Genomic DNA, 24,281 nt, shown 5'->3' on the forward strand with positions numbered 1-24,281 from the left:
GGCCCAGGTAGATCTTCACCAGAGTCATGGCAACGTCCTGCCGGCTCTCCACCGTAGTCACCTCCTCCAGCATGGTCAGGGGGCTGCTCTCCTCAACCTGAGGGGCAGGGGGAGAGGGCGAGGGCGAGCGAGGTTTGCACAGAGAGAGAGAGAGAGAGAGAGAGCGAGAGCGAGAGTTAGAGAGGGGGGGCCGGGGAGAGAGAGAGAGAGAGAGAGAGAGAGAGAGAGAGAGAGAGAGAGAGCGGGGGGGGTGGGGAGAGAGCAAGAGAGAGAGAGAGAGACAGAGAGACAGAGAGAGGGAGGCAGAGAGACAGAGAGACAGAGAGAGAGACAGAGAGAGAGAGGGAGACAGAGAGACAGACAGACAGAGAGACTGACAGAAAGAGAGAGAGGGAGACAGAGAGAGAGAGAGAGTGAGAGAGAGAGATAGGACACTGGAGGTGTGATGATTCGATGACTAAATCAGGTGCAGGATGGAGATGGAGACGGGGTGGAGGTGAGGCGGACCTCTGTGGGCGAGATGACCGACTCCACCAGCAGGTCCATGAGGGGCTGGTAGTACATGGACGGGAGGATGCGATCTTCTACCAGGCGCACCTTCAGACGCAGCGCCCCCAGTTTACCACTGTGCAGGGAGACACACACAAACACACACACACACACACACACACACAGAAGGTGAGACATATGTGAATCAGTCACTAAATGTGTCTCTGACAGCTGGTGTTTATGCACCAAGGACTAGGGGAATGAAAGTGTTTTTTGTGAATTTGCTGTGAAATCATTTTAAATATTGCCATAGGTAGTACTCAACGCCAAACTCAAGTAAAGACATGCAATCCAATTTTAAGCACATTTAAAAAAAAACCTGTTGCCCGCATTTTGTTATTTAACCAGGTTGGTCTATTTTTTACATCTGGCCATGACAGCAGCAGCATAGAAGCAAAGATTCATTAAATAATTAATTGATTAATTAATTAATTAATTAACATCAGCACATTATATCACTCATTGAATCATTGCATCTGCCATAGAAGCAAGACCTACAAGGCAGTACTGTTACATTGTCCCGCCCTACTGTCAATCACAGCTTTGGTGATTGACATATATTCAGTCAGAACGGCAGGCTCTCTCAGGCTAATCCTGTTTAAAAGCTCATTCCACGCTGCGGGCCTGAAAACTGGGTGGCTTTCTTGGCAAACTTTCCTTACCTTAGGGGTCGTTAAAACAATGGAATCATTATACCCTAGTCCGTAAGCGCTCTGTGAAGAGCCTTAGGCGTCTACAGAGGTTGCGGAAGTAATGATGGAGCTGTCACAGAATGTAAATAAAGTCTCAGTGAAGGCCAGCTCACTCTGGTAAATAGACGCGTGGAAGTAATGATACAACCTCCATCATCAGCAGATATGCAGTGACTTTTGAGTCATTTGAGACTACATTACAAACCACGTCAGATGTCCCTGTTTTAATCACTAATACAACTTCCAAATATGGGACTCAAGGCTGTGGTTCCCATCGCATGAGCCATGTTATCCCCCAATAGCAGTGTCCTATATCTAGACAAGATCTGAGTTCCAGCCGGTGAAGCATCTGGTCAGGTTAATGTTTAACCATCAATATGGCTACTGTTGAGGAATGTATTAATCTTTAAACAGTGAGATAGGGTTTCGCCTCATGCAGTTTCCCCCCGCCCTGCCAGAGCCCTGTCTCTGACCCCCACTGTTAGTTTATGACACCTTTTCCCTGCCCTCACGCCCCTCCCTGCCGGATCCCTTTCTCTGACCCCCAGTTTTAGTTGATAAATATGTCTCACCTTCCTCCTGTTATTAATCTCCCTTCCTGCCACCCATCTGTCTCTATCCCCCTCACCACTCTGGAGTTGATCAAACAATGTATGTGTATTCCCCTTCACCCTGTTGTCACCCTCCTCCCCTTTTGTTCTTAAAGCAATTGATCCAGGGAGCAGCTGAGGGGTCGGTATTAGCACCAAACAGCCCTTCTCTTGTCTCACAGCCCAACGACAGATCCCCCTCAGACCAACAGGCCGTCTTGCCCAGGTATCACACCCCGCTAAAAGGTTTGTGATTGGCTTGGTTTGAAATAACGGTAACCCAATCGGAATCAGTGGGTTACACCTTTTTGTAAAATGACAGGTGATGATCAGAGGTCACTGAGAGCCCCGCCCTTGCCATGTGCTGTGATATACTGTGTTTTGCGATGAATAATGGCAGAATAATGGGGGGAGAAGAATGAGAGAAGCATGCAGGATTAACACGCAGAAAAAGAGAAGTAAGGTCACCACAGAAGGACTCTGCTGGTTGTTCTGGGTTTCCTGCATGAACCCACAAATAAAGTATTGTAACAAGGAGTATTGACTCCACTGTCTTTTTTAAAGAATCAGACTTGGAAACTTGCACCTTGATTTGAACCAACTTGTCCACCACCCTAAGAGTGTTCTAAAACTGCCTTCCTAGTAACAGGACACATTGGGATTCCTGCTAGGGATTCTGTAGGTTTGACTACAGTCAATCAGTACCGTACGCTGATTGGCTGAGAGAGACAGCCTAGTTTTAGGTTACAGGTATGATTCTTGAAGTTCACACCATCTCAGAACATTCCAAAACTCATCTGGTCTTTTTGGTCTTAACGAAGCAGAAAACTGTGCATATATTAACATGCAAACTAGCCTTTGTGATCTTAAAAAAGCACACATATATCCCTACTTTAGTTGACCATCACAATGTGCTCACCATTGAGCAGAGATCAGTGAAGTAACAACACAACACTGAAATCTATCAAGTTAGATTAAATTAACCTTTTTGAGTTACTGAAATGTTTTGTTGCAACCATAAACAGCACATTGATGCATTGTGGCGTTAACGGATGTTGATTTCGTGGGAATGACTAGCGGTCCTAATGATAAATCACATTTTATTGGTCATTAGAAAATATATACACCGATTTTATTGTCAAGGATAAAATCTGAGCTCTTAAAAACCTTAAAGGACCTTAAAGGCGAGACACAAATCACAATTTGTTAGGTTGATGGTGAATAGAGGGTAAAAAGATCAGACGTGCTTCAGCTGCTCATGGAACCACCCCTGAGACTGTGTGTCTGTGTCTGATCTGTTGGAGCCCACCAGCATGCCAGGAGACATGCTGAGACGTTTGTTTTAAAATGCTACCAATTAGCAGTATAGTGACAGGGATAGGCATATTTAGAAATGCCTAACGGTAGCTATGTTTCCACTGTGCTTTCAGTGCTAGTCTCTAGTTGGGATTTTTCAACCTGGAGCCTATTTTATGACCGTTTTGGGTCCTAAATGGGACTAAAGCAGACAACGATTTTTGAGATTGGTCCAGTATTGAGTGGGAACGATGCAGACGTAATCAGCGAAACGGCTGCAATGTAATCCTTTGGGGCAATTAACTCCCGTCTATACACATCCCTTAAAAGTTCTTGTTTTTCATTATTTCTCCCTACAGAGAGTTTCGCTTGATCAGGGTCCGTTTGTTACTGTGTCCAACCTAGTCTCGCTCAAGGAGAAGTCTCTATCTGATGCCTCCATGTTGCAGGATATTTCCCTATTGTCAGTACAATCCCATCCCTCCCTCCCCTGAATCTTTAAGAGAACACTAAACCCACACAACAAACGCTCCACTCTCCAGCTCTCCCTCACGTTTCCATCGTTCTCCTCCTGCAACGTCTCAACTTAACTCTCCCTGAGCGAGTCTTGGTTGGACACAACAACAAACAGCCCGGATCAAGAGAAAAGCATAGAAACATGGGATCCGTTCCATAATGATACGATATAATCTGAGCCGTGGCCACCTCTTTAGAGGACATACAATGACAGGCTCTATTGCCCTAAAGGATTACACTTCTGCCCGTTGTATGGATTAAGGGTACAGCGTTCACTACCGGACGATCTCCGATCTTCAGTTTTCAGCTGGTCAGGGTTTTTTTATGTATGAATTTTGAACATTGATAAAATAACTGTTACTTGATAAAGTCTGGGGTGCACAAACAAACAAACACTCACACATGCGGTGTCAACATACTGCACTAACAAACACATCCATAATCCTTACCCTGCATCATCTTCATTGTTTCCCAGAGGGAGCAAACGAAACCAGCCCTGCAGCAGAGGTGTCTTGTGCAAACAAGCAAAGGGGATTTCAACCTGTGTGATGAGAAACGTAACCAGGGAAAACCCAAACACATCAGATCAGAGCAATCGATGAAGGACGACAGGACAGGGCATGAAATCCCATGGATGGATTATCATCAGGATGTTACTGGTCACCTTTCCCAGGAAGTCATTCTTGCCCACCATGTCCCAGTCCCAGACCTCCAGCGTGACCATGGCCTCGTCGCTCAGCTCTTCCAGCTCCAGATCCAGCTCCAGGTTTTCTCCCCAATGTGGGAAACGAGTCTTCTTGATAATCTGGAGGAATCAATGCACGTGAAACCTCGATGCTCCCCAAACAGACAAGATTTATTAGAATATTTATTAATGCAAACAATGTATATAGTGAGAGAGATAGAGAGAGAGAGAGAGAGAGAGAGAGAGAGAGAGAGAGAGAGAGAGAGAGAGAGAGAGAGAGAGAGAGAGAGACAAAAGAGAGATTAGGAAAAGGGAGAAAAAAAAGGAGGGAGGGAGAGTACACAAAACTAAATTTGAAACAAGCGCTGCCGACTCTGTCGGCATGGTTTCCAACCGAGCTGCCATGTAGCGCTCACCGAGGTGTCCGCACTATGGTGGTTGACGATGACTCTGGCGAACGGGTCCGAGGTTCCCGAGATGTCTCTGGGAGCCAAGTCCCTGGTGCATGATGGGAAAAGAATAGGAACACTCAACACAACTTCAATATCACCACCTCTGATGAGCCAAAATCAGTGTAAGAGACGGGGTGGTGATGGTGGCGGTGTCTGAAAACACTCACCACACCACATTTCTTAAAATGAGTTAAATGTTATCAAAGCCCCACACACAGAGCCAAGCTATGGCTGACACCATAGCACCCAGCCAACCCCATGGAGGGGGCGGGGCCAGCAGGGGCCTCCCAGATGGAGCTCTGAGTGGAGAGTGCAGTGGTCACATGACTCAGGGGCTAACAGAGAGTGCTGAGTGAGGAGGAGGAGGAGGAGGAGGAGGAGGAGGAGGGCAGGGTGACGGTGACAAAGTGAGAGCAGAGAGAAACACCAAGCAGCCTCTTCCTCAGTGAGCAGCCCGGCCACGGGCTGGCTGGCTGGCTGGCTGAATGGCTAGCTTGCTAGCTGGCTGGTTCACCACGAGTAGGAAGATCGTTTAGTTAGCTCAATCATCCCACCTAAAGGGTGTTGGTTCAAACCCAAATTCAAAAGTGCATCCTTAAACAACAGGCCATACCGTACCTGTTCATGAATAACGTGTATATAATCCCTCTAAGATAAATGTGTATGTCTAAATATCAGAAAATGGATATGCACTTCATCTTATACATGAAGATATGCATCTTTCTCACAAAACAAATCACTAATGTATGGATAATGTACATGTGACCTTACGTGTGAGTATATCTTCTCGTCATCACACTTGAGATTAACATTATCACAATAAAACATTTAACCAGACGATGAAAACAGATGTTATTTATGTGACACAGCACAAAGGTTGGCCTCCACTCAGCAACATCCACAATAACTACAGAGTGTGTGTTAAAAACGGACCTGGCTTGTTTACCTGAAGAGCCACAGGGCCGACAGCCAGAGTCTTACCTGGCCTCGATGACGTGACAGCGCAGGCAGACCTTCTCCGTGTCTCTGTGCAGCTCCAGGCCCAGGTGGATCTCCCCCTGGACCTCCTCATCTGGGTTCACTCTGGTCAGGTTTACCCAGCTGTCCAGCCCTGGGACACATCGCAACACATGTAGAACATCACAACATCATCAACATCAAGTGATGGGAATCACTGTTGGAAAATGGTGGAAAAGTTAGAATCCTTTGACTCTAAATGTGTCCGAAACCAAAAGCCCCCCCCCCCCCCCCCATTTCAAACACATGTAGCTACCATGGCACAAACATGGACGTTCAGTTTGCATATTTTGCATGGATGGCATGAAGCATATGGACTCTATGCATGGAAACAACCAGTTGCTCCAGCTTTCGCCCCTTTATGACTATGATCCATAATATCACAAAATCATGGATTGGCAAGAAAGAAAAAAAGCCAGAAAAGATGGCCATTAGAAAATGCATTCATTCACATAGAATGAGAACTCACATAGAGTTCCTGCAGGCATGAACCTTTTAAGCCACAAGGAAATCTGAAATGGGCATGACCCTGAGCATGAGAAAATAAATAAATAGGTATTGGATGTGTGACAGATTATTCTGTAACTTTCCCAGAAGGTCAGCTCTAAAAAAAAAAAAAAAAAATCTGTCCTACTCAATCACAGAGACTTAATTTATCTCAGTCACGGGAATCAATCTGTTTTGACCTCTGAGCCCGGGCGGCAGGGTCATGTTCAGGGTCATGTGGCCGGCCCTGTGCACACAGACCCATGGAGCGGGTCCAGAATTACCTTTGGCTTGGGAACCGATGGCCTCTTTGCTGAGAGATATCTTCCCCATGACGTCATCGTGGCTGAAGCAAAAGATAAGGAGCGTTAGAGATCAGCCGAAAAGGAAACCTTGCATCGACTGTACAGAGCGAGAACTGAAACTGAACGGTCAGGCTTGACGTGAATTAAATTAAAATAAGAGTTAAAGAAACACTGTTTCATCAACTCTGATGGGAATGTTTGTTGATATTACAAAATGGAGGGGTTTTGTCTTTCTGTCTCACTGTACGGTGCTTTAACCTTGGGGCATCCATCAAGGGTAAATAACTCACCCAACAGAAAACGTGAGCCAAACCCTGTCCTAACTAGCACCGTCGTTATCACTCGCTAGGCACCGTCATTCAGGAGCAGGAGGCTCTCACAACGTTACCCGATGGTGTCTTCGTCCATGACGTAGAAGGAGAGCGAGTGGAACCCCATGGGCAGGTGGAGCGTGTACTCCTCCCCCCAGAACGGATTCAGGTTCTTCCAGATCGTGGCCGTCCTAAAATAGAATATTATATTATACATGTTAACATCATGCTTTTCTACTCTATCCCCTAGGCTTTCCTTACACTTTTTACACTCATTTCTTCCTCTCTGCAGTCCACTTCATCCCAATTTATTTTCTAATGTTCTGATCCTGTGGAGGAAAGACAGCAGTCCTGTTGGTTCAGGGAACATTATTCTGTGTAAAGATTGCCAGTGTGCCACACTGATATCATGCATATTAGATGTAATCGACTGTTCATACATAGACCTATACTAGGCTATATAAAGACTGTTGTGCATCTTATTCAGTTCATTGGCACAGAGTGGTGTGAGGAGCATCTGTCTTCAGTTGAACAACAGAAACGTTGGCATGTTATTCAGATATGTAATAAACCAATAATGAATGCAGTAAACATGCTTCTTGGTGTGATTTCCAACAAAGTCCAGCTCTGGCTGGACCTTGTTCAGCCAGAGCCGGTCCAGCTCTGGCTGGACCGGGTGAATAGCACAATCAAGGAGCCGGTGAAGCACCGACAGCTAGCATAACAACCACCCCGGGGAAATGTTTGTGGTGCATACAAATGCCTCAAAATAACATTTATCGGGACAGAAATGCACTTTTTAAATACAATCTTTGGGACATAGTGTTACCGGCTGGGAAGTGATCTATAAATCGCCAGCCTTGACTCCCATCTCCTCCCCATAACGGGGACTCCCTGTAATAATTAATGCATCCTCTCCATGGTTACCCAAGGTTGTCTTAAAGGCCAGTCAAGTATCAGGTTTTCTGTGCACTAGGCATTATTACCTTGTGGGAACACACAACGGCACGACTCCACACAGGGATCCCTGCCGTAGGGGGACTAGTGGAGGGACAGAGACATACGGAACCAACACCTATCTAAAGCGACGTTGATAGCCTATAATCAGAATGCGATATCAGTTTAGTAATACTATTGTTATTCTAATCGCCGTTCCCATAATTACGATTATATTGGCACAATTGCTAACACGCGCACAGTGTGGAAGTGATCAACCAGCGGACACCACTCACCTCGCCACCACTTCATTGTCAACTTTTACGATGCAGTAGGGATCACTGGTCCCGGACCTGGGGTGTCGGGAAGGACGTGTCAGCATGCATGAAATAACGCCATCATAAAAGTCCCACAGCTCTATACATCAAATACATGCTCCCCACTGAGATTTGTATTTAGGTCTTTATATCCTAGTAGCACATGTAGCATAGATATAAAAAAAATACTACGATTTATCATCCCGATGATTCAATGCCAATTCCCGCTGCGATTAAAAAGACACTTTCTCCAAACGGTCAGTCTTACACACACATTCACGTTACCTTCTGCTATTTGATCCATCAACGATAGTAGCCTACATATAAACGATGAAAACCCCGTTGAAATGTAACTTACACGTCTTTGGCTGGGAGACTCCTGCCCTCGACAATTCGAAAATAAAGGGAGGTATTTTTGGCCATTTTAATCAGAATGGTTGATTATCAAAACGATCTTCTCGCGCGTCCATCCGTGCGGACAACAGTGCGGTCCCTCAGTCTCCGCACCTGAGCTTCATCTCACCGCGCCTCCCGCGCGTGACGGCGCGCGGCGCGCCAGGCGGTGCGCAACACACGCGGCAGGCGGTGCTGGTCCAACGGGTCGGGGTTTGAGGGAAGGAAAGTTCAACTGGTTGAAGAAGAAACGCACATCTTTTTTCCGTCGACCTGTTGGTGGTTGACGAAGTAATAATAGTGTCAGATAATCAGAAATGTATATTTCAGGAGAATTTAAACAAACAAACAAACAAAGAAATTACACAAATTGCCTCAAATGTCGACACAACTGGCTGTATACCTTGGAATATTAAGAATAAATTGCTTATCCAATGCAGAAATGAAAGTTGCCTATTAATTGTTCTAATTATAAATGGTATTATGTACGGTCTGATGAGACGTTGTTTCATGACATCATGCGCCACCTGGCGGGGGTGTTGAATACTGCAGCTCGTTGTCTACATCATCCAGAAAACGGTTTCAACGGTGGCTTGTAAGTGACGTCTCCAAACAGACACAACACAAAAAACGTCGACAAAATAAAAACCAACGTCAAATAAAACCTGGGTCTTCAAGATAGTTTTAAATAACAATAAGAAAAAAAAAATATGAAATGATTAATTCCAAACAGGCGCCCAGGGGACGACTGCGCGGGGTCCTCCGCCGTGCTTTTGCTTTTGCATCGATGAAGTGCTCTTGTAACTTATTGCCATTTTACGGCAATATGCGAGACGGTTTTCAATAGTCAGTGGCCAAAATAAGGTAGCTATGTTGTTCTAATCACACGGTTGTGTTAGTTCATTTTTTTGGTCGGCCGGTGACTAACTTAGTGCTGTGTTTTCCAGACCAGGGGATGGATGTTCAGTCAGGAGCCCCGTTCGGCCAGGGCGACTCCACCAAACAACAGGAGCGCCACTACTACCTGCTGTCTGAGCTGCAGACCCTCGTCAAAGACCTACCCAGGTGACTTAACAACCTGCAGGTCAATTAAATAGATTTAGAAGTACGTTAAACGGTCATAGTTTAGGCCACAGGCCACATGGATAACGATGGTCCCTTCATCGCAATCAAGATGCTGACTTCTTGTTTGTCCTTGATTGACAGCTCGTTTCAGCAGCGTCTGTCCTACACCACGCTGAGTGACCTGGCCCTGGCGCTCATCGACGGCACCGTGTATGAGATCGTGCAGAGGCTGCTGGACATCCAGCACCTCACCGAGAGGAACCTGTACAACCAGAGGCAGAAGCTGCACTGTGAGCATCAAGGTTGGCCCCCCGTTTAAACGAAAGAGAGGGCTGCTACGGTGTATGTTTTCGCGTGGTTTGTATAGGTTTGACGTGAATACGCTTTTGTTCTGTACCTAGCACTCAAGCAAGAATTGACGAAGAAGAACAAGGCTGCCTTGCAGGTTTGCAAACCGCACAACCTGGCCCTTCTGAAACCAACTCAACAAGCAGAGGTCGAGGTGAGGGGCCCTGGGTACAGCTACATGGAAATATGGGATGACTGTGATCTTCTGTATTTTCTACATCCTCTAAATCCGGTTGGCTTAAAGGTGAGTCGGTGATTTGTGATAAAGGTGACATAGTGCCGGCTTAATTTAAATTTAAAGGCTTTGGAGGTGCGATTGAAAGAGGAGCAGAAGATGATGGACAAGAAGATAGTGGCTGAGATGGATCAGAAGGTGATCGACCAGCAGAACACCCTTGAGGCGGCTGGAGTGGCCGGATTCTTCATCACAACTAATCCCCAGGTTCCTCCTCCGACACCATGTTTAAATCTCAAACCGTGGGAAATCTGTTTAAATCTTAAATCGTATGAAATCGGTTTAAATGGACATTAAACAGACTCGTTGGCATGAGTCCAGCAGATGGCGCTAGTTCACCAGCTAACCGATCTGGCTCCGACGGTTTTATGTACTTCTGTCCTTTCAGGAGTTAACGATGCAGATGAACCTCCTGGAGTTGATTCTCAAGCTTCAGCAGAAGGAGTCCCAGTCTGGAGGCTTCTGCTATTGAGCTGAAAGCCCAGTGGAGCCACCGTAGTACCCTGCTCTCCTCCCTGGGCCACACGCACTGCATGGTGGCTGCAGTCTGTCTTGAATTTAACATCACAACGTCCCCATCTGTAACACGACGCCTCCACCGGAACAAGGTGGTGCAGTTCACCTGAACGCTCAGTGGAGTGGTTCAGGTGGTGAGTCAGAGCGGAGTCCCGGTGGTATTACTCTCTCTGTTGGTTCCTCTTGCGTTGGACAAAAGGTGGCATGGCCACCAGACCACAAGACAAGAACACAAGTACACAACCAGGCCCATGGGTCAGTGAATGGAGAAAGGAAACGCCTTGCCAGATGGATTTGAGTTCCTGTTAAAAAAAAAATTGTGTATAAATGTTTTTCTTTTTTAACCATTGATTGCCGGCATTTTTCCTGGCAGTAAATGGCGGCAATATGAGTAATCCATTGACTCAAAGGTCTTATTTTTGTAAAATAAAGGCTGGTCAACCAAAGGAATGGACGTTTTCTTAATATATATATATATATAATGAATGGATATCCCCAAAAGGGTTAAATAGGTAGACAATACATAATGATTATATAAGCAGGGCGGGGTATTCCCATTTACTATTAATGAGAAGGCTTTCGATTGGCGTGTTCCCATCATGCAACGGGAGCTCCCCGCTAGTGGGACGCCAGTGCAGGCTCCCCTCGCCTCTCTCGGATGATACGGTGCAACTGTTCCTTTAAGAACCTGCTCAGACGCAGCGTTCAGGGCAGACGTCGTGCGGTCTCACTCGCACCTTCCCGGACTAGGATGAACCTCCTGTAGCCCCGAGGTCCGCACCACAGCCCCTCGAACCCGCGACACCAACTATCCGACTCAGCCCATAGAGGTAACAAGATATATATATATGCGTACATTCGCTGGCTTATGCTTTTATTTTATTTTTAGATTGTTTATTTTGTAGGCTCTATCAGAAAAAAAGGCCTAAAAAATAACCGGCAAAATGTGGAACTGTTACAATTTGAAAGCATTCATAAGTAAAATATACTATAAAGAATATAACTGTGAATGATGAAAGCGCATCGAGTCGTCGTAGGTCGGGTCAGTGGTATAATGCGGTGTAAATAATGGACAAGGTACACGGTCCATACGCAATTCGTTTTCCGACCGTACTATTACAACAATAATAGCAATTGTGTTGATCATCAACATAATACATTTTGCGCTGCATTCGTATGCGATAGTGGCGTTACCACACTGGAGAATAAAAGATTGCGTAATGATATCAGAAAGGATCTCGTAGGTGAGTCGCCATGTCATTAGAGCGCCATCATCGGATGTTGCATCTCTACAGAGAGGAGGATGAGCGGCTTATCGTCCGCCTCTTTTAGAAGGCCCGTCCGTAGCCAAACTGTCGACTTTTTGATCTAGCCTAGGACGAGAACCAAGAACCAAGGACCAATGTCCCGTGTACGTATGTGTGTGTTTGTACTTACTTCTCCCCTATATACTATGTGTAGCCTATATAGGGGAGAGTGGGAGCCAATTTTTACTCATGTTGTCCTCTAGGCAAGGAAAAATAACACGGAAGTTAAATGAAAACATCTACCTTAATTTCTGGATGTCAATCAAAATGATAATGCATCTATGACATAGGTCTGTGAAAACATGACTTCTAAAAAAAAAAGTGGTGTTTTTGCTCAAAATGCCCCAGCGTAGGGGCAAGTTGAGCCACCTGGCCAGCCAATTTACCTTTTCAGGTTGAATGCATTTTTCTTTTCCAAATAGTATTTTTGATTAAGGTAACTTAAACAATATAAAAACTGTAAATGTTGCAAAAAAACATTTAATTGAGAAAAAACATACAACTTTACCATGTGCTTCTCTCCATCACAGCCAGACATAAATTATGAGAGAGAGAGAGAGAGAGAGAGAGAGAGAGAGAGAGAGAGAGAGAGAGAGAGAGAGAGAGAGAGAGAGAGAGAGAGAGAGAGAGAGAGAGAGAGAGAGAGAGAGAGAGAGAGAGAGAGAGAGAGAGAGAGAGAGAGAGAGAGAGAGAGAGAGAGAGAGAGAGAGAGAGAGAGAATGTGAATGTGAATGTGAATGTGCAAATGCATTACCGCATTTGCACATTCAATAATTTTAACATAGAGAAAGTATCCCATTGACAGTAGTTTGGCAGTGAAAAACAACTCTGTACACCACACCATTATTATGCTTACCAACAGTATTCATATTTTTGATATAATACATTAATGACCAGTTGGAACAAACGGGGACTCAGACAGAAACCTTAGATTCCACAAAGTCACATTTCTTCCGGTCACAGAAGCACATCCTTCTACCTCACCTTCTACCTACTGCCCTGTGTCTCCCAGGACGTGCGTTCCTCAGGGGCATGGACGCGAGGTAATCGCGCGAACACAACCCCCGCCCCAGCTGCCTGTCCTTCGTAACTCCGTAGCTATGGCGACGTGTGCGACCGGCTGCGTGCCGGTGGTGCGCCTGTGCCAGAGGCTGAACCGCCTGAAGACGCTGGACGACGACATGATGGCCACGTCGCTGAAGCGCTGCCTGTCCACCCTGGACCTGACCCTGCTGGGCGTCGGCGGCATGGTGGGCTCCGGCCTCTACGTCCTCACGGGCACCGTGGCCAAGGACATGGTGGGGCCCGCCGTGGTCATCTCCTTCCTCCTCGCCGGGATCGCGTCCTTACTGGCCGCCTTTTGCTACGCCGAGTTCGGCGCGCGCATCCCCAAGGTGGGCTCCGCCTACATGTTTACGTACGTCTCGGTGGGCGAGATCTGGGCCTTCCTCATTGGCTGGAACGTGATCCTGGAGAACATGATTGGCGGCGCGGCGGTGGCGCGCGCGTGGAGCGGCTACCTGGACTCCATCTTTAACCACGCCATACAGAACTTCACGGAGACGCACGTCATGCAGTGGGACGTCCCCTTCCTCGCCCATTACCCGGACCTCCTGGCGGCGGGCATCCTGGTGGTGGCCTCCTTCTTCATCTCCTTCGGGGTGCAGGTGTCCTCCTACCTCAACCACATCTTCTCCGTCATCAGCATGGGGGTCATAGCGTTCATCCTGGTGTTCGGCTTCATGCTGGCCGACCCGATCAACTGGAGCCAGAAAGAAGGAGGCTTCGCCCCGTTCGGGCTCTCTGGAATACTATCAGGCTCAGCCACTTGCTTCTATGCCTTTGTGGGTTTTGATGTCATCGCCTCCTCCAGTGAAGAGGCCAAGAATCCGCAGAAAGCGATCCCTATCGCTACGGCCATATCCCTGGCCATAGCGACCACAGCCTACATCCTGGTCTCCATGGTGCTCACGCTCATGGTGCCCTGGCATTCACTGGACCCCAACTCGGCTCTGGCGGACGCTTTCTTCCGCAGGGGTTATAGTTGGGCCGGAATCATTGTGGCGGTTGGCTCAATCTGTGGTAAGTGTCCCTTTTTATTTGACCAATTCAACTCACCTACTATGGCATGATATGATTTAAGTACATATATTCTCTGAGTACTCTGACTGACCCATAATACTATAATAATAACACTCTGTCCTCCTCTGGTTTCCAGCCATGAACACCGTACTCCTCTGCAACCTCTTCTCCCTCCCTCGGATCGTCTACGCCATGGCGGAAGACGGGCTGTTCTTCTCCTTTTTCTCTCGGGTCAACCCCATCACCAAGGTCCCCGTCAACGCCATCCTGGTGTTTGGGATCCTGATGGCCACCATGGCGCTGATCTTCGACCTGGAGGCCCTGGTTCAGTTCCTCTCCATCGGCACCCTCCTCGCCTACACCTTCGTGGCGGCCAGCGTGATCGTGCTCCGTTTCCAGCCGGAGAAGACCAGCGCCACCAAGGGCACGTCCTCCACCTCCCCCAACCCGGCCGCCGGACCGTCCCCCGTGGCGCTGGAGACCCAGACCATCACCGACGGCGTGGGGGAGATGAAGGAGTACGAGTCGTTCTCGGACAAGCTCCAGTTGGTGGAGCGGTCGGAGAGCCAGGAGCGGCGGGGTGTGGGGCAGCTGAGGGCCCGCTGGGAGCACTACCTGGGCAGGGTGGTGGGGGACTTTGAGCCGGGCGAGGTGGTGGCCTTCTCTGTGCTGGCGCTGATGGTCAGCGCCGTGTCCCTCTGCGCCGTGGTGGAGTTTGGGAGCAACCAGCTGCAGTTGCCACTGTGGAGCTTCATCACGCTGCTGGTGATCTTCAGTGTGGCCTTCCTGGGAAGCCTTCTGCTGATCTGGGCCCACGAGCCACAGAGAAACCAGAAAACCTTCCAGGTTAGTTTCCTGTTTAGTGTCGTTGATGTGAATGTTCTAGCGCAATGTTCCTTGAGGTTTCATTGTATACTCAAGGAAAACTCAACACGTTATGGTGATTCATAGCAAATACTCTGATTGGTTGACATATACTGATTAGTTAGTCTGTGCAATAATTACAGACATAAACCTGATCATCCTGCTAAACTAAACCATTCTGCTCACCCCATGGCAATGGTCGACTGTTTATATTAGTCAGTAAATATACTCTTCTACTTTCTTCATTCTATATTTTGTGTGCAGTAACCTATGGGTGTAAAGTTTGGGGTCAACAGGCCTGTCCGTGTTTCCCATTGTTTTAATATGGAACTTACTTAACAGCACAGACGGCCAGACACAAGTTAACAAGGATACAAGGCTGACTCGATTTTTGGGTCAACCTGACGATAAGTTTTGCAGAAGAAGCACAGATTCTCCCATCCCCTTCTTAAAGTGGGCAGGCCTCGAGGACCTCTGTTTAGTTCACTTTAGGGCGCCATCTACGGCGAAAATAATCTGCCATGCCCTCTTTGGGGGAATAGCCACTGCTAGGTGACGGAAAACACGTCAATAACTGCGCCATTTGAGATCTGAATGCATGGCGGGAGAGAGTCACCTGCCACAGACACCCAGTTCCAACCATTCATAATGCGGCCAGTGCAAGGGCTGTCAGCAGTAGGCCATAGGCTCAATCACCACGGTGTTGCCTCATGAGGTGGTAGTGATTCAGCTGACGTTTATGGAGATCTTTGGAGATCTTTGAGATTGCAGATTTAAAGCGTGAGGTTTTCTTTCCTCCAGGTTCCCCTGGTCCCGCTGGTCCCCGGTCTCAGCATCCTCATGAATGTTTTCCTGATGCTGAAACTCAGCCCTCTCACTTGGGTTCGCTTCGCCATATGGATCGCTATAGGTAACAGAATCTGCAGTGTAACTCAACACAATCGTATGAATTCATGATCGCTCTCTTACAGATCGTTACTGAAATACCACATTTCCCCATTCCCAGCCACCGCATGATCAGATTTGTGGTTGAGGTTTCAGTTTTTAAGCAGAAACGTTCATCTTCTGCATTCAAATGCTTGTCCACATTGTAACATTATTTTTTGAGTTTAAGATTATGCAAATGTATACCTTTTTTAAGGTCCCACATCAGTATTCTTGAATTTTATCTATGGAGTAGGAAAATAATTATTTAGCTTATTGAAGGTTCAAGCAAAAACAGCCGACAACATGTTTGCCTCATAAATAATTAAATGTCATGTGAAGCTTTGCTGTGCCCTGTGGAGATGAAACTAATTACCCCTAATTAGGCAACGGTCACAGACGCTTGCTCAAATATATGATTATTAGGCTGTTAATAAAAAGGATAAGTAGGAAAGCACGATTAACTCTTATTAGCCTAGCTCTTCTCTGCACCAGTAAACCATTTAAACACGCCTGTCTGGCCACAGCAAGTTACAAACTTGCATGTATCCTGAGTGTTAAACTAGGCAGAGCATTTGGATTAGCCTGAGTAATCACGTCCCTTGAGAAAGCAACATTTCACATAAACAGCTTTTAGCATTATGATGGCTTTTACACCTCGATGGCTGGCTAACACCACGGCGTCACCAGCCGCCAAGGCAATCACCAATCACACGGGTCCTTAAAAGCCTTTGAATTAGAATTAGTTTCGGCTCGCTGATCGATGCCTGCGTTAGCGAGAGGTCTGTTTGGCTCAGCGGGTTTTTTTTTCTCCTTCCCTCTCTAGGTCTGTGTGTGTACTTCGGCTACGGCATCTGGCACAGCAAAGAGGGCCTGCGGGAGCTCCAGCCCAAAGACATGGCGGCCAGGTACGTGGTGCTTCCCAGCGGGAGCCTGGTGGAGACGGTTCAGTCCGTCCAGCCAGACGGACAGGTGGACGCCTCGGCCCACCACGCCAACAACTCCACCGCCCCGACCACCACTGCTGCCGAGCAACCGGGAAGGACGTGATGCCATGCCACGTCATCCGTCACAGCGGACCACGTCGGGGTGGAGCCGTTCCTGTGTCCCCTGTCCCTCCGTACCGCTGCATTAAACCGCTCCCTCGACAAGCCTGTTTTCTATTGTGTGCCTGTCCCTGGAACTCCGTACTGCCACTCTTCTCTCTCTGTCCGCTCTGCATATACCAACGCCCCCCCCCCCACCGAGGAGAACGGGGCGATGCACACCGCTGCGTCCCCATGAAGCACATTTAGAATATTATAAATATATATAACATTTAATGTTATATTGGGAGAGCTTTTATATCGTTATTCTATCTCTCTGTGTCTCTTCAGGTGTGGAAAACTAAAGTCCTCTTAAACCAGCTCTTTCGTTCTAGGTTTTCCCGTTTCCCTTGCCTGTATTGTAACCCGTTCTCAGCATTTCTTATGTCAAAGTCTCAGTGTGTTTGCAAGTTATATGGTGCTTTATTTGTGACAACCTGCATTCTGTGCGGTCAAGTACACTCAGTGGATGCTGATCTTAAAATTACCAAAAGGACGCTATGCTGGACAGGACATTTAAAGTTTGACTTTCTTATATTTTATATTATTCATTATTATATTTCTAGCATGTTTTGTTTAAATTATAGAACTGCATTTTCCTTATTTTAATGTTTTGCACTCACATTGATCCTAAGAAACAATCATGTGTCTTTCTCTTGGTTGAAATGTGTAGTCCGTCCTTGTGTTTCTCCCACCAAAGTTAATTTAATCAAATATGATAAACATTATACTATTTTTATACTATATCTTTTTTTCTATTGTAATTTCACAGATGCTTTAATAAGGCCATCTTGCAGCACATTAATCCATACCATCACTTGTTCTTTGTTAATTAGACAAGTGATCAGGAAATTAAATCCCTGTTTTAATCCCTTAACTCTCATCCCATGACCCCTTTGAGAACTTAATGTTGAAGACTTTTGTTCTTCCACCAAGTTTTCCCACACATCATTATCAAATGGCAGCCAACCCTTCTCTCTACGTGAGCACAAAGCTAATGCTTAGAATGTCAATACAGTTCAAATAATAGCAGACAGTGATGGCTTATGTTGTTTTGTCAGTGGTTTCTCTCTCATCCCCCTTGGCGGCATTTGTAATCCGACAGATTGCGGCAGTCCTGTCGGCTGCTAGGCTAGGCAGTTTGACCTAGATTATGGACATGTGCATGTGTCGCGCTATGTGACAAAACGTTGAAATAACAGTATAACAAACCACACGCTTTAGAGAACCTAACTTTGTTCGTGGTTTTTGTTTGTTTTTATCTTTTACAACTGTTTTTGTCTAGTTGTATTCTTCATCCATGTTCCTGACAAGGCCCTCTCTCACCCAGATGGGCCCTGTTTATATCATCACTCTTTCTAGATGATCCATATACAGTATGTGATGGATATTTTGTTGTGATACACAAAACCAATGGCCTTAACAATGTTTAGGTGGGCGAGACTTCCAAAGTATACGAGATTACGGTTTTATTTGTTCTGTATTTACTAGAACAGTTCCACATAGCATCATTCCAGTGTTTTAAATGACAAACAAATGAAATTAGCATGTACTAACTGTACCACACCATAGATGGTTTAACAAAAAACAATGTATTAGGGCATTGGTCTGTAAAGTAAAACCGTCAGTTTCAAAGGACCATGTTTTAACAATATTGCACAATGTAACTTTGATTGTTAGCTCTGCATTGGCACTGCTGTGCTTTTTGTCAGTATGTATTTTGTCACCTCTTTAAAACGTTTTATAATTTGTGCCAGCAAGCACAGTTCTGTACCGCAAGTTCTTCAGAAATTGTCTTACTTATTAATAGTACTCTCTGTAATCACACATTGAAATCTCAACTTTCTGTTGTTGTGTAAAGATAAAACTGTATTGCTAAATAAATGTTTTAAAGCATCATTCAAGATCATGGTGCAGTCTGCTGGCAAACTGCAGTATCGTACAATATACACACACTATATTTAATGTCATAATTATGTTTAATCTCCATATGTCTGCTAAGTGAGCTAATTAATATTTAAAAAACGAAATCTGCAAAATAGGACTAAAGTTAGTTTCATAATTCTAAATGACACATGCCAAGACTAATTACATGCTTGATGATGCAGCTAAACTGTTAAAGGATTAACATCTTGAGAATGTGTTCAACTAAATAAGGGGTTCAGTCATTCAAAAGCATATATGTTTAGTTGAATAAATTTATCATAACTCAAATTTATTGCATGACATATGAACTTAGAGATTTGTTTTGCACTGAAAAGTTGGTCTCATACATTGATTAGAAGCTTATCATACGGTCAGGTAACACACATTACTCAGGTTACTAAGCAGCATCTCACATTTCCATTATCTGCTAAGATAATTGAGTTAAACTCAAAATATAATACACAGAAACATATTGACCTCCAGGAAAATGTGTGTGTGTGTAATCTCTCGTGTGCTCTCTCAAAATTGTTTGTGCATTGTAGATGCCTCCAAAAAGTTAACGACTTAAAGACTCCATGAATGTCAAGGGAATGTCATGCGCTTAGGTTGCCATGGGAACGTCATTTCACAGCAGAGGAGCCTGATAATCAATCTGCCCGCCCACCTGTGTGGCATTGTTTATGACATCCAAGGCTGTCGGCGCTACGCACCCATATGGAACGGTTTGAATCATCTGCCACGCGGCCTGCTACTCACATATTTAGTTCTAATGTAAGTCATTCAGTGAAGCCAGTCCTTTTTCATGCACCACTGCACACTGCTATTTGATAGTGCCCTTTACAACATGTGCACTGTGGCATCACCAGCGGCATCCACATGCAACGGCATAACATTTACACGCTACGAGAAGTCAAACCCTTTTTCTAAAAACTTAAAGACACCAAATAAAACGAGACACTGATTAAAAAATGGATATAATTGATAATAGAATTGATGTATAATAAACCAATGGACATGAAAATGGTTATGCTCTGCTAATGTAGCAGTTAGGTGTAACAGTAAATATTTACACACAGACGGGCTTCACCTATTCCCTCCGTGTGCTGCAGCACGGTCCGCCATGTAGGCGTGGCGTGTTTGACCGAATGTTTTGAATCTGCCGGAACCTCGTCCTCTTCCTGTTTTGTTCTGGAGGGTGTGCCCGTTCAGCAGCAGAAGGGGGGAGGAGGGGGAGGCGGTCGGGCTGGCTCGAGTAGTGGTGGTGGCGCCAGAGGAGAAATCGTCCCCCCACCCAATATAATCGGGGCCACCTTCTCCTCCACCTGCCCCCCTTCTCGTGTCGGGTTTCGGCTTTGCTGCTCTGCCGCGGCTGCCCTGCCTGTGATGCAAAGGGAAAGGTCAGCACACAGTGAGCTTTTCACAGTAGCAATATACCATGATCAAGCACTGACGTGATCACATCAGTGCGTCAAGAGAGTCTGTATGCGAGCAGCTGAGGACTTACGGCGGACTGAAGCGATGTGTCTGTTTGGTTTCTAATCGATGGTCCCCTGAAGGCGGTGTTTGTGGTGTTTGGTACATACGTTCTTCAGGTGAGTCCTGCGAGTATTGGTGATATTGTACTATTATTAGGTGATGGCATCACTTTCAGTCATCAACAGGTCACGTGACAACAGTGTGTCAGAAGGGGGACACATTGGTGTACATAACATATTACAACATGTCATCACCATGGTAACTAATACCGTACCATAGTAGAAATATATTTTTCATTTAGTGTCACAAGGCTGTTGCGCAAAGTTGTATTTTCTTTTTCCAGGAGCTGGATACGAATGTGGTTGGCCTCTAATTGCTGCTCCATGTCGAAAAGCACATTCCCTGAGCCTTCAAGAGATAAAACAAAAAAATTGATTCTAAGTGTATTTAGTAGTTCATACAAACTAAGCTGTAAAGTTGTTTACATTTAGTAGAAATTAATGAATCAACAGCAAGACGACAAAGTCAAATAATCTGGGATGAAAAATTGTCCCTTGTCTATGGTTGAGAAGGCCTTCAAAAACTATTTAAAAGAAGACACTTTCTTTGCTGCATATTTACCTCGGCGTCAGTCACTTACAAAGACAGATCATAATGAACAACAGGGCCTTACTCTGGGGCCGTGTCTGGTGCGTGGTGGTGAGTTCCGGAAAGGCCACCAGCAGTCTCTCCCTGTGGCTGAGCGCCTTCACTTCTCCGTCCAGACGGCCCACGCTGCTCTTCAGCTCTTCCACCTGAGCCTCCAGCAGATCCTTCTCCCCCCGGAGCTCAGCGCACAAGACCTGGGGAAGGAGAGGGAGTATGATACTGGTCGTTGAGTCGCTGAGCAGCATCCACAGAAGACAGACAGAGGTTAAGGGTTCACCTCAGGCAGCAGACATGGGCACACCTACTCAGCACCAGGCATGCCATATCAAACTTTGTTCCCACCCCCATACAACTGCTGAACTCTTTACCTAGCCTGGTGCCTTAAACGTGTCTTTAAGATGGACTTTTTTTTTCCTAAGGGCTTAGCTTTGCATAGATGGTGAATATCTGGTTTAAATCTTTTTAACTGAAATGTTTTTTTTGTGTTTATTGTGTATAATGTCTAGCCTGGGTATACCCATGCTGCCTTGCGTGCAAATTCATTTTACTCTGCTCGGCAGCCTGGATTCCATGGATCCGATTGTTTCTCAGCGAGGGAACCAACCACAGAACTGGGGGGGGGGGGGGGGGACAGCAAGACGATGACGACGTCTATGCGACACACCAAAGCTTGTCGTTTGTTTATATCTATGGATCCAACATGGCAGCAGACGAGAAGTAACCTTTTGATGCAGCCTTAGATAGTGTTCTAAGTAGCTCAGAACGCAAGTTTATTTAGAATTTTATTGGCTATGAGCTACGTACAGACGCATTTGATAGACAATCGTATCGCCCAATAAACGGCTCTGGGCATTCGTAAACCACGCCTCAAACACGAGAAAATGAATGTGTGGTTCCCAGACTAAATCTTCCTGAGATTTGGTCTGGCGTTAGCCAGGCTATATAATGTCTGTGTTTCCTGATATTGTCTAAACACAAAGATAGCGATTTGAATTGAACATCCAGCAGGCACCAGGTGGTACCTGCTGGGGGGCGGACTGATCCAGCAGTGTCTTCTTCTCCTCTGTCACACGGTTCAGTTGCTCCTGGAGCTGGCTCTGCTGCGCCTCGCTCTTCTCCAACCTGCTCTGCAGCTCGTCCCGCTCCTGCTCCACAGTCTCCATCCTCTCCACCAAGGACTTCTTCTGGGCCTGCATGGACTGGAAGGAGCATTGGGTACAAGGATGAAACCTCCACGGAACGTGTCGATCTAGTGGTCATGGAGCAGTTTTTCTAGGTTTGACCGTTTTTCAATAGTCTGATAATCATACACTTGATTGACATACTGTCTGAATACTGACAGAATACGCTCAACTGCTTGAATGTAATTAAGAAGTTTATTAGGATGCTCTGAAGGTGGCTGGATTGGACCACTGACCACTTGTTGATGGCAAGCGCTCTGATACTTGGAACACTCTTTGTTGAGACTGAGCTGCATGTCAGCCATCTGACTTTCCAGCAGCTGGGTCCTTCCCTGCAGCTTGAGGTGGGCCTCTTCTGCTGTCCGCAAGGCCTTCACCGTCTCCACCAGACCACCTTTCTCCCTCTCTACCAGGGAATATGATGGCACAAAATACAGTGTTTTTCATGTACACAGAATAAAGCGTAACAAACACAAACCTAACAAAAAAAACTGAACACCTTACCCAGCGTGTTCAACCTTTCAAGTTGTGCAGCTAATTCTTCTTTCAATCTCGATGTCTGGTCTTCAAAAATGGAATTACCTGCAACAAAGCATCCATTAAACATGAATTGTATAACCAACCAACCAGCGTAGGCTCTCCGTACAACAGAAGGTGATGTCACTGTACTCTTAAGCAGGCGTTGTTGTTCCTCTTGCAGCCTCCTCTCCTTCTCTGTCACAGACCTCTGCGCCTCCCGCAGTAAAAGCTCCATCTGGCGTTTGCCGGCGAGGTGCTTTTCCCTTTCCTTCTTCGCACCCTCCTGTGCTCTCTCCATCCGGTCCCTGGCCTTTTCCCCCTCTTTCTCCGCGGCGGCGAGCCCATCGGCGAGAGGCTGCACCGTCGCCCGCACCTCCCTGAGGTGTTTCCCCAGCCGACCCATGTCCCTCCACTGCTCTCTGCCCCACTGGGCGAGGTCGCCTGCGGTCAGGCGTCCCAGCTCCACCGTGTCCTCCACAGCGACCAGGAGGGGCTGCAGGGAAGAGGGCAGGCCCTCGCTCTGACACAGCTTCACCAGGCAGTCCCCGGTCTGCCTCAACACACACTGCACCTGATCGCAGGCGTCGCAGGGGACGAGAGACGACTCCAGCGTCTGGCAGCTGACCTTGCGGGTGGGGGTGGTGTGAACCGTAGGCGAGGGAGGGAAAGGAGGAGTGGCGGGGACGGTGTTGACTTGATTATGTGCAAAGGGGTGGAGGGAACTTGAAGAAGACAATACAGATGCACGTGAAGAATGACTCTGGGAGTAATCAGACAGTGAGAGTGTTTTTTCTTCACAGTCCTTTGGATTTGTTTTAGTTGCTCCCTGGCTTTCTTTAAATGTATCCTGTTAAAGCAAAGGGCATACAATGTTGAACAATCAAATGCATATGTTTATGTTATGTTTATGAATAAGGGAGGTTTGGAAACGCTTGGTGTACCTTTAGGTTAGCAAGTTCAATTAAATTACTCCAATAATGCCTGACGACCAGACCGACAGACACGCATCCCTGCTTCTGGCTGTGCTCTCTGCTTTGTCCGCTCCTCAGCAGCACCGTATAACGATTGAAACTTTGCAGCAGCAGCAGTAGTCTTGCTCAAGAGGGAGATCATTTTTGAATTATGGCCTTGTACGTTTATTTCATAATTTGATGAGATGTTGCGACATTTACCTGTCAATCACCAGCTCTAGCAATACAATGTAGGAGTACTGGTTGAATTCATCATCCCCTTCAATGTGGTCATACTGCTCCAGCAGGGACACCAGGTCGAGGTTGCATGACAGCTTGTCAGGGAACTTCCAGGAGGGGCAGCGTACAGGTCCCGTCCTGGAGAACACTTCCAGAATGGCCCCCTGCAGGTCGATGAGGTCTTTTCTGAGACTTTCAACACAATCTCGGCTCCCGAGAAACGGACTCATTTTCGAAGCCTGATTCATCTTCCTAACCCATCCATAGAGGGTAGGCCCAGTGATGTAACGCTTCCTCGCTGGTAGACTTGTTGACGCTGCATCTCCATAGCGACTTCCGCGAAGAACTCCAAGTCCCATGAAGCTTAGCG

The 24,281-nt window shown here is 46.5% G+C and overlaps 6 protein-coding genes across 9 annotated transcripts in view; 2 read left to right on the forward strand and 4 right to left on the reverse strand.

The window, feature by feature from the left end:
* The window catches only part of rasal1a (RAS protein activator like 1a (GAP1 like)), a gene marked incomplete at its 3' end in the record, with an annotated part of 13,618 nt that extends 4,977 nt beyond the window's left edge, over positions 1–8,641 (reverse strand). Inside the window, exons 1-10 of the mRNA XM_084468217.1 lie at positions 8,511–8,641; positions 8,132–8,188; positions 6,977–7,090; positions 6,568–6,629; positions 5,762–5,891; positions 4,745–4,826; positions 4,308–4,448; positions 4,093–4,184; positions 508–625; positions 4–97 (exon numbers count right to left, since the gene is read on the reverse strand). Of these exons, the coding sequence (XP_084324343.1) occupies positions 4–97; positions 508–625; positions 4,093–4,184; positions 4,308–4,448; positions 4,745–4,826; positions 5,762–5,891; positions 6,568–6,629; positions 6,977–7,090; positions 8,132–8,188; positions 8,511–8,575 (955 nt within the window). The 5' untranslated portion in view covers positions 8,576–8,641. The remainder of the gene's footprint in view (positions 1–3; positions 98–507; positions 626–4,092; positions 4,185–4,307; positions 4,449–4,744; positions 4,827–5,761; positions 5,892–6,567; positions 6,630–6,976; positions 7,091–8,131; positions 8,189–8,510) is intronic.
* Positions 8,642–9,297: 656 nt separating this feature from the next.
* dgcr6 (DiGeorge syndrome critical region gene 6) lies at positions 9,298–11,140 on the forward strand. Of its 4 annotated transcripts, XM_084468572.1 has the most exons (6): positions 9,298–9,409; positions 9,493–9,610; positions 9,752–9,912; positions 10,012–10,112; positions 10,260–10,400; positions 10,582–11,140. In XM_084468572.1, the coding sequence occupies exons 2-6, from the start codon at positions 9,501–9,503 to the stop codon at positions 10,663–10,665; spliced, it is 597 nt and encodes a 198-aa protein (XP_084324698.1). In that variant the 5' UTR covers positions 9,298–9,409; positions 9,493–9,500; the 3' UTR covers positions 10,666–11,140. The 4 variants fall into 4 exon arrangements, with proteins under 4 accessions (XP_084324698.1, XP_084324696.1, XP_084324699.1 ...); XM_084468570.1 differs by lacking the exon at positions 10,582–11,140 and having other exon boundaries at positions 10,260–10,571; XM_084468573.1 differs by lacking the exon at positions 10,582–11,140 and having other exon boundaries at positions 9,752–9,900; positions 10,260–10,571.
* A 1,976-nt stretch (positions 11,141–13,116) lies between these two features.
* Positions 13,117–16,936, forward strand: slc7a4 (solute carrier family 7 member 4; the record flags this gene model as incomplete). Its single annotated transcript, XM_084467842.1, has 4 exons — positions 13,117–14,098; positions 14,235–14,944; positions 15,764–15,872; positions 16,713–16,936. 4 exons carry the CDS (start codon positions 13,117–13,119, stop codon positions 16,934–16,936), a joined length of 2,025 nt encoding a protein of 674 aa, XP_084323968.1.
* Positions 16,937–19,980: 3,044 nt separating this feature from the next.
* On the reverse strand, positions 19,981–22,809 carry LOC311343355 (uncharacterized protein; the record flags this gene model as incomplete). Its single annotated transcript, XM_084468218.1, has 7 exons — positions 19,981–20,275; positions 20,402–20,496; positions 20,648–20,781; positions 21,047–21,215; positions 22,044–22,220; positions 22,439–22,608; positions 22,707–22,809. The coding sequence occupies 7 exons, from the start codon at positions 22,807–22,809 to the stop codon at positions 19,981–19,983; spliced, it is 1,143 nt and encodes a 380-aa protein (XP_084324344.1).
* Positions 22,810–22,878: 69 nt separating this feature from the next.
* Positions 22,879–23,729, reverse strand: LOC311343356 (coiled-coil domain-containing protein 157-like; the record flags this gene model as incomplete). Its single annotated transcript, XM_084468219.1, has 2 exons — positions 22,879–23,443; positions 23,716–23,729. Coding segments are annotated over 2 exons (579 nt in total), but the record flags the coding sequence as incomplete, so codon positions are not given.
* A 160-nt stretch (positions 23,730–23,889) lies between these two features.
* On the reverse strand, positions 23,890–24,141 carry LOC311343052 (coiled-coil domain-containing protein 157-like; the record flags this gene model as incomplete). Its single annotated transcript, XM_084467908.1, has 1 exon — positions 23,890–24,141. The coding sequence occupies one exon, from the start codon at positions 24,139–24,141 to the stop codon at positions 23,890–23,892; it is 252 nt and encodes an 83-aa protein (XP_084324034.1).
* Positions 24,142–24,281: the final 140 nt, after the last annotated feature.

This window comes from Micromesistius poutassou, assembly GCF_964030765.1.
Source record: "Micromesistius poutassou genome assembly, chromosome: 5".
Taxonomy (NCBI): domain Eukaryota; kingdom Metazoa; phylum Chordata; class Actinopteri; order Gadiformes; family Gadidae; genus Micromesistius; species Micromesistius poutassou.

What these genes read in the sequence shown, in the direction of transcription:
- dgcr6 (XM_084468570.1), top strand. Translation starts at nt 9,501, where the DNA reads ATGGATGTTCAGTCAGGAGCCCCGTTCGGCCAGGGCGACTCCACCAAA. An exon ending in GCTGCACTGTGAGCATCAAG is followed by an intron (nt 9,913 to 10,011) that starts GTTGGCCCCCCG and finishes TTCTGTACCTAG; the next exon opens with CACTCAAGCAAGAATTGACG. An exon ending in CTCAACAAGCAGAGGTCGAG is followed by an intron (nt 10,113 to 10,259) that starts GTGAGGGGCCCT and finishes TTAAATTTAAAG; the next exon opens with GCTTTGGAGGTGCGATTGAA.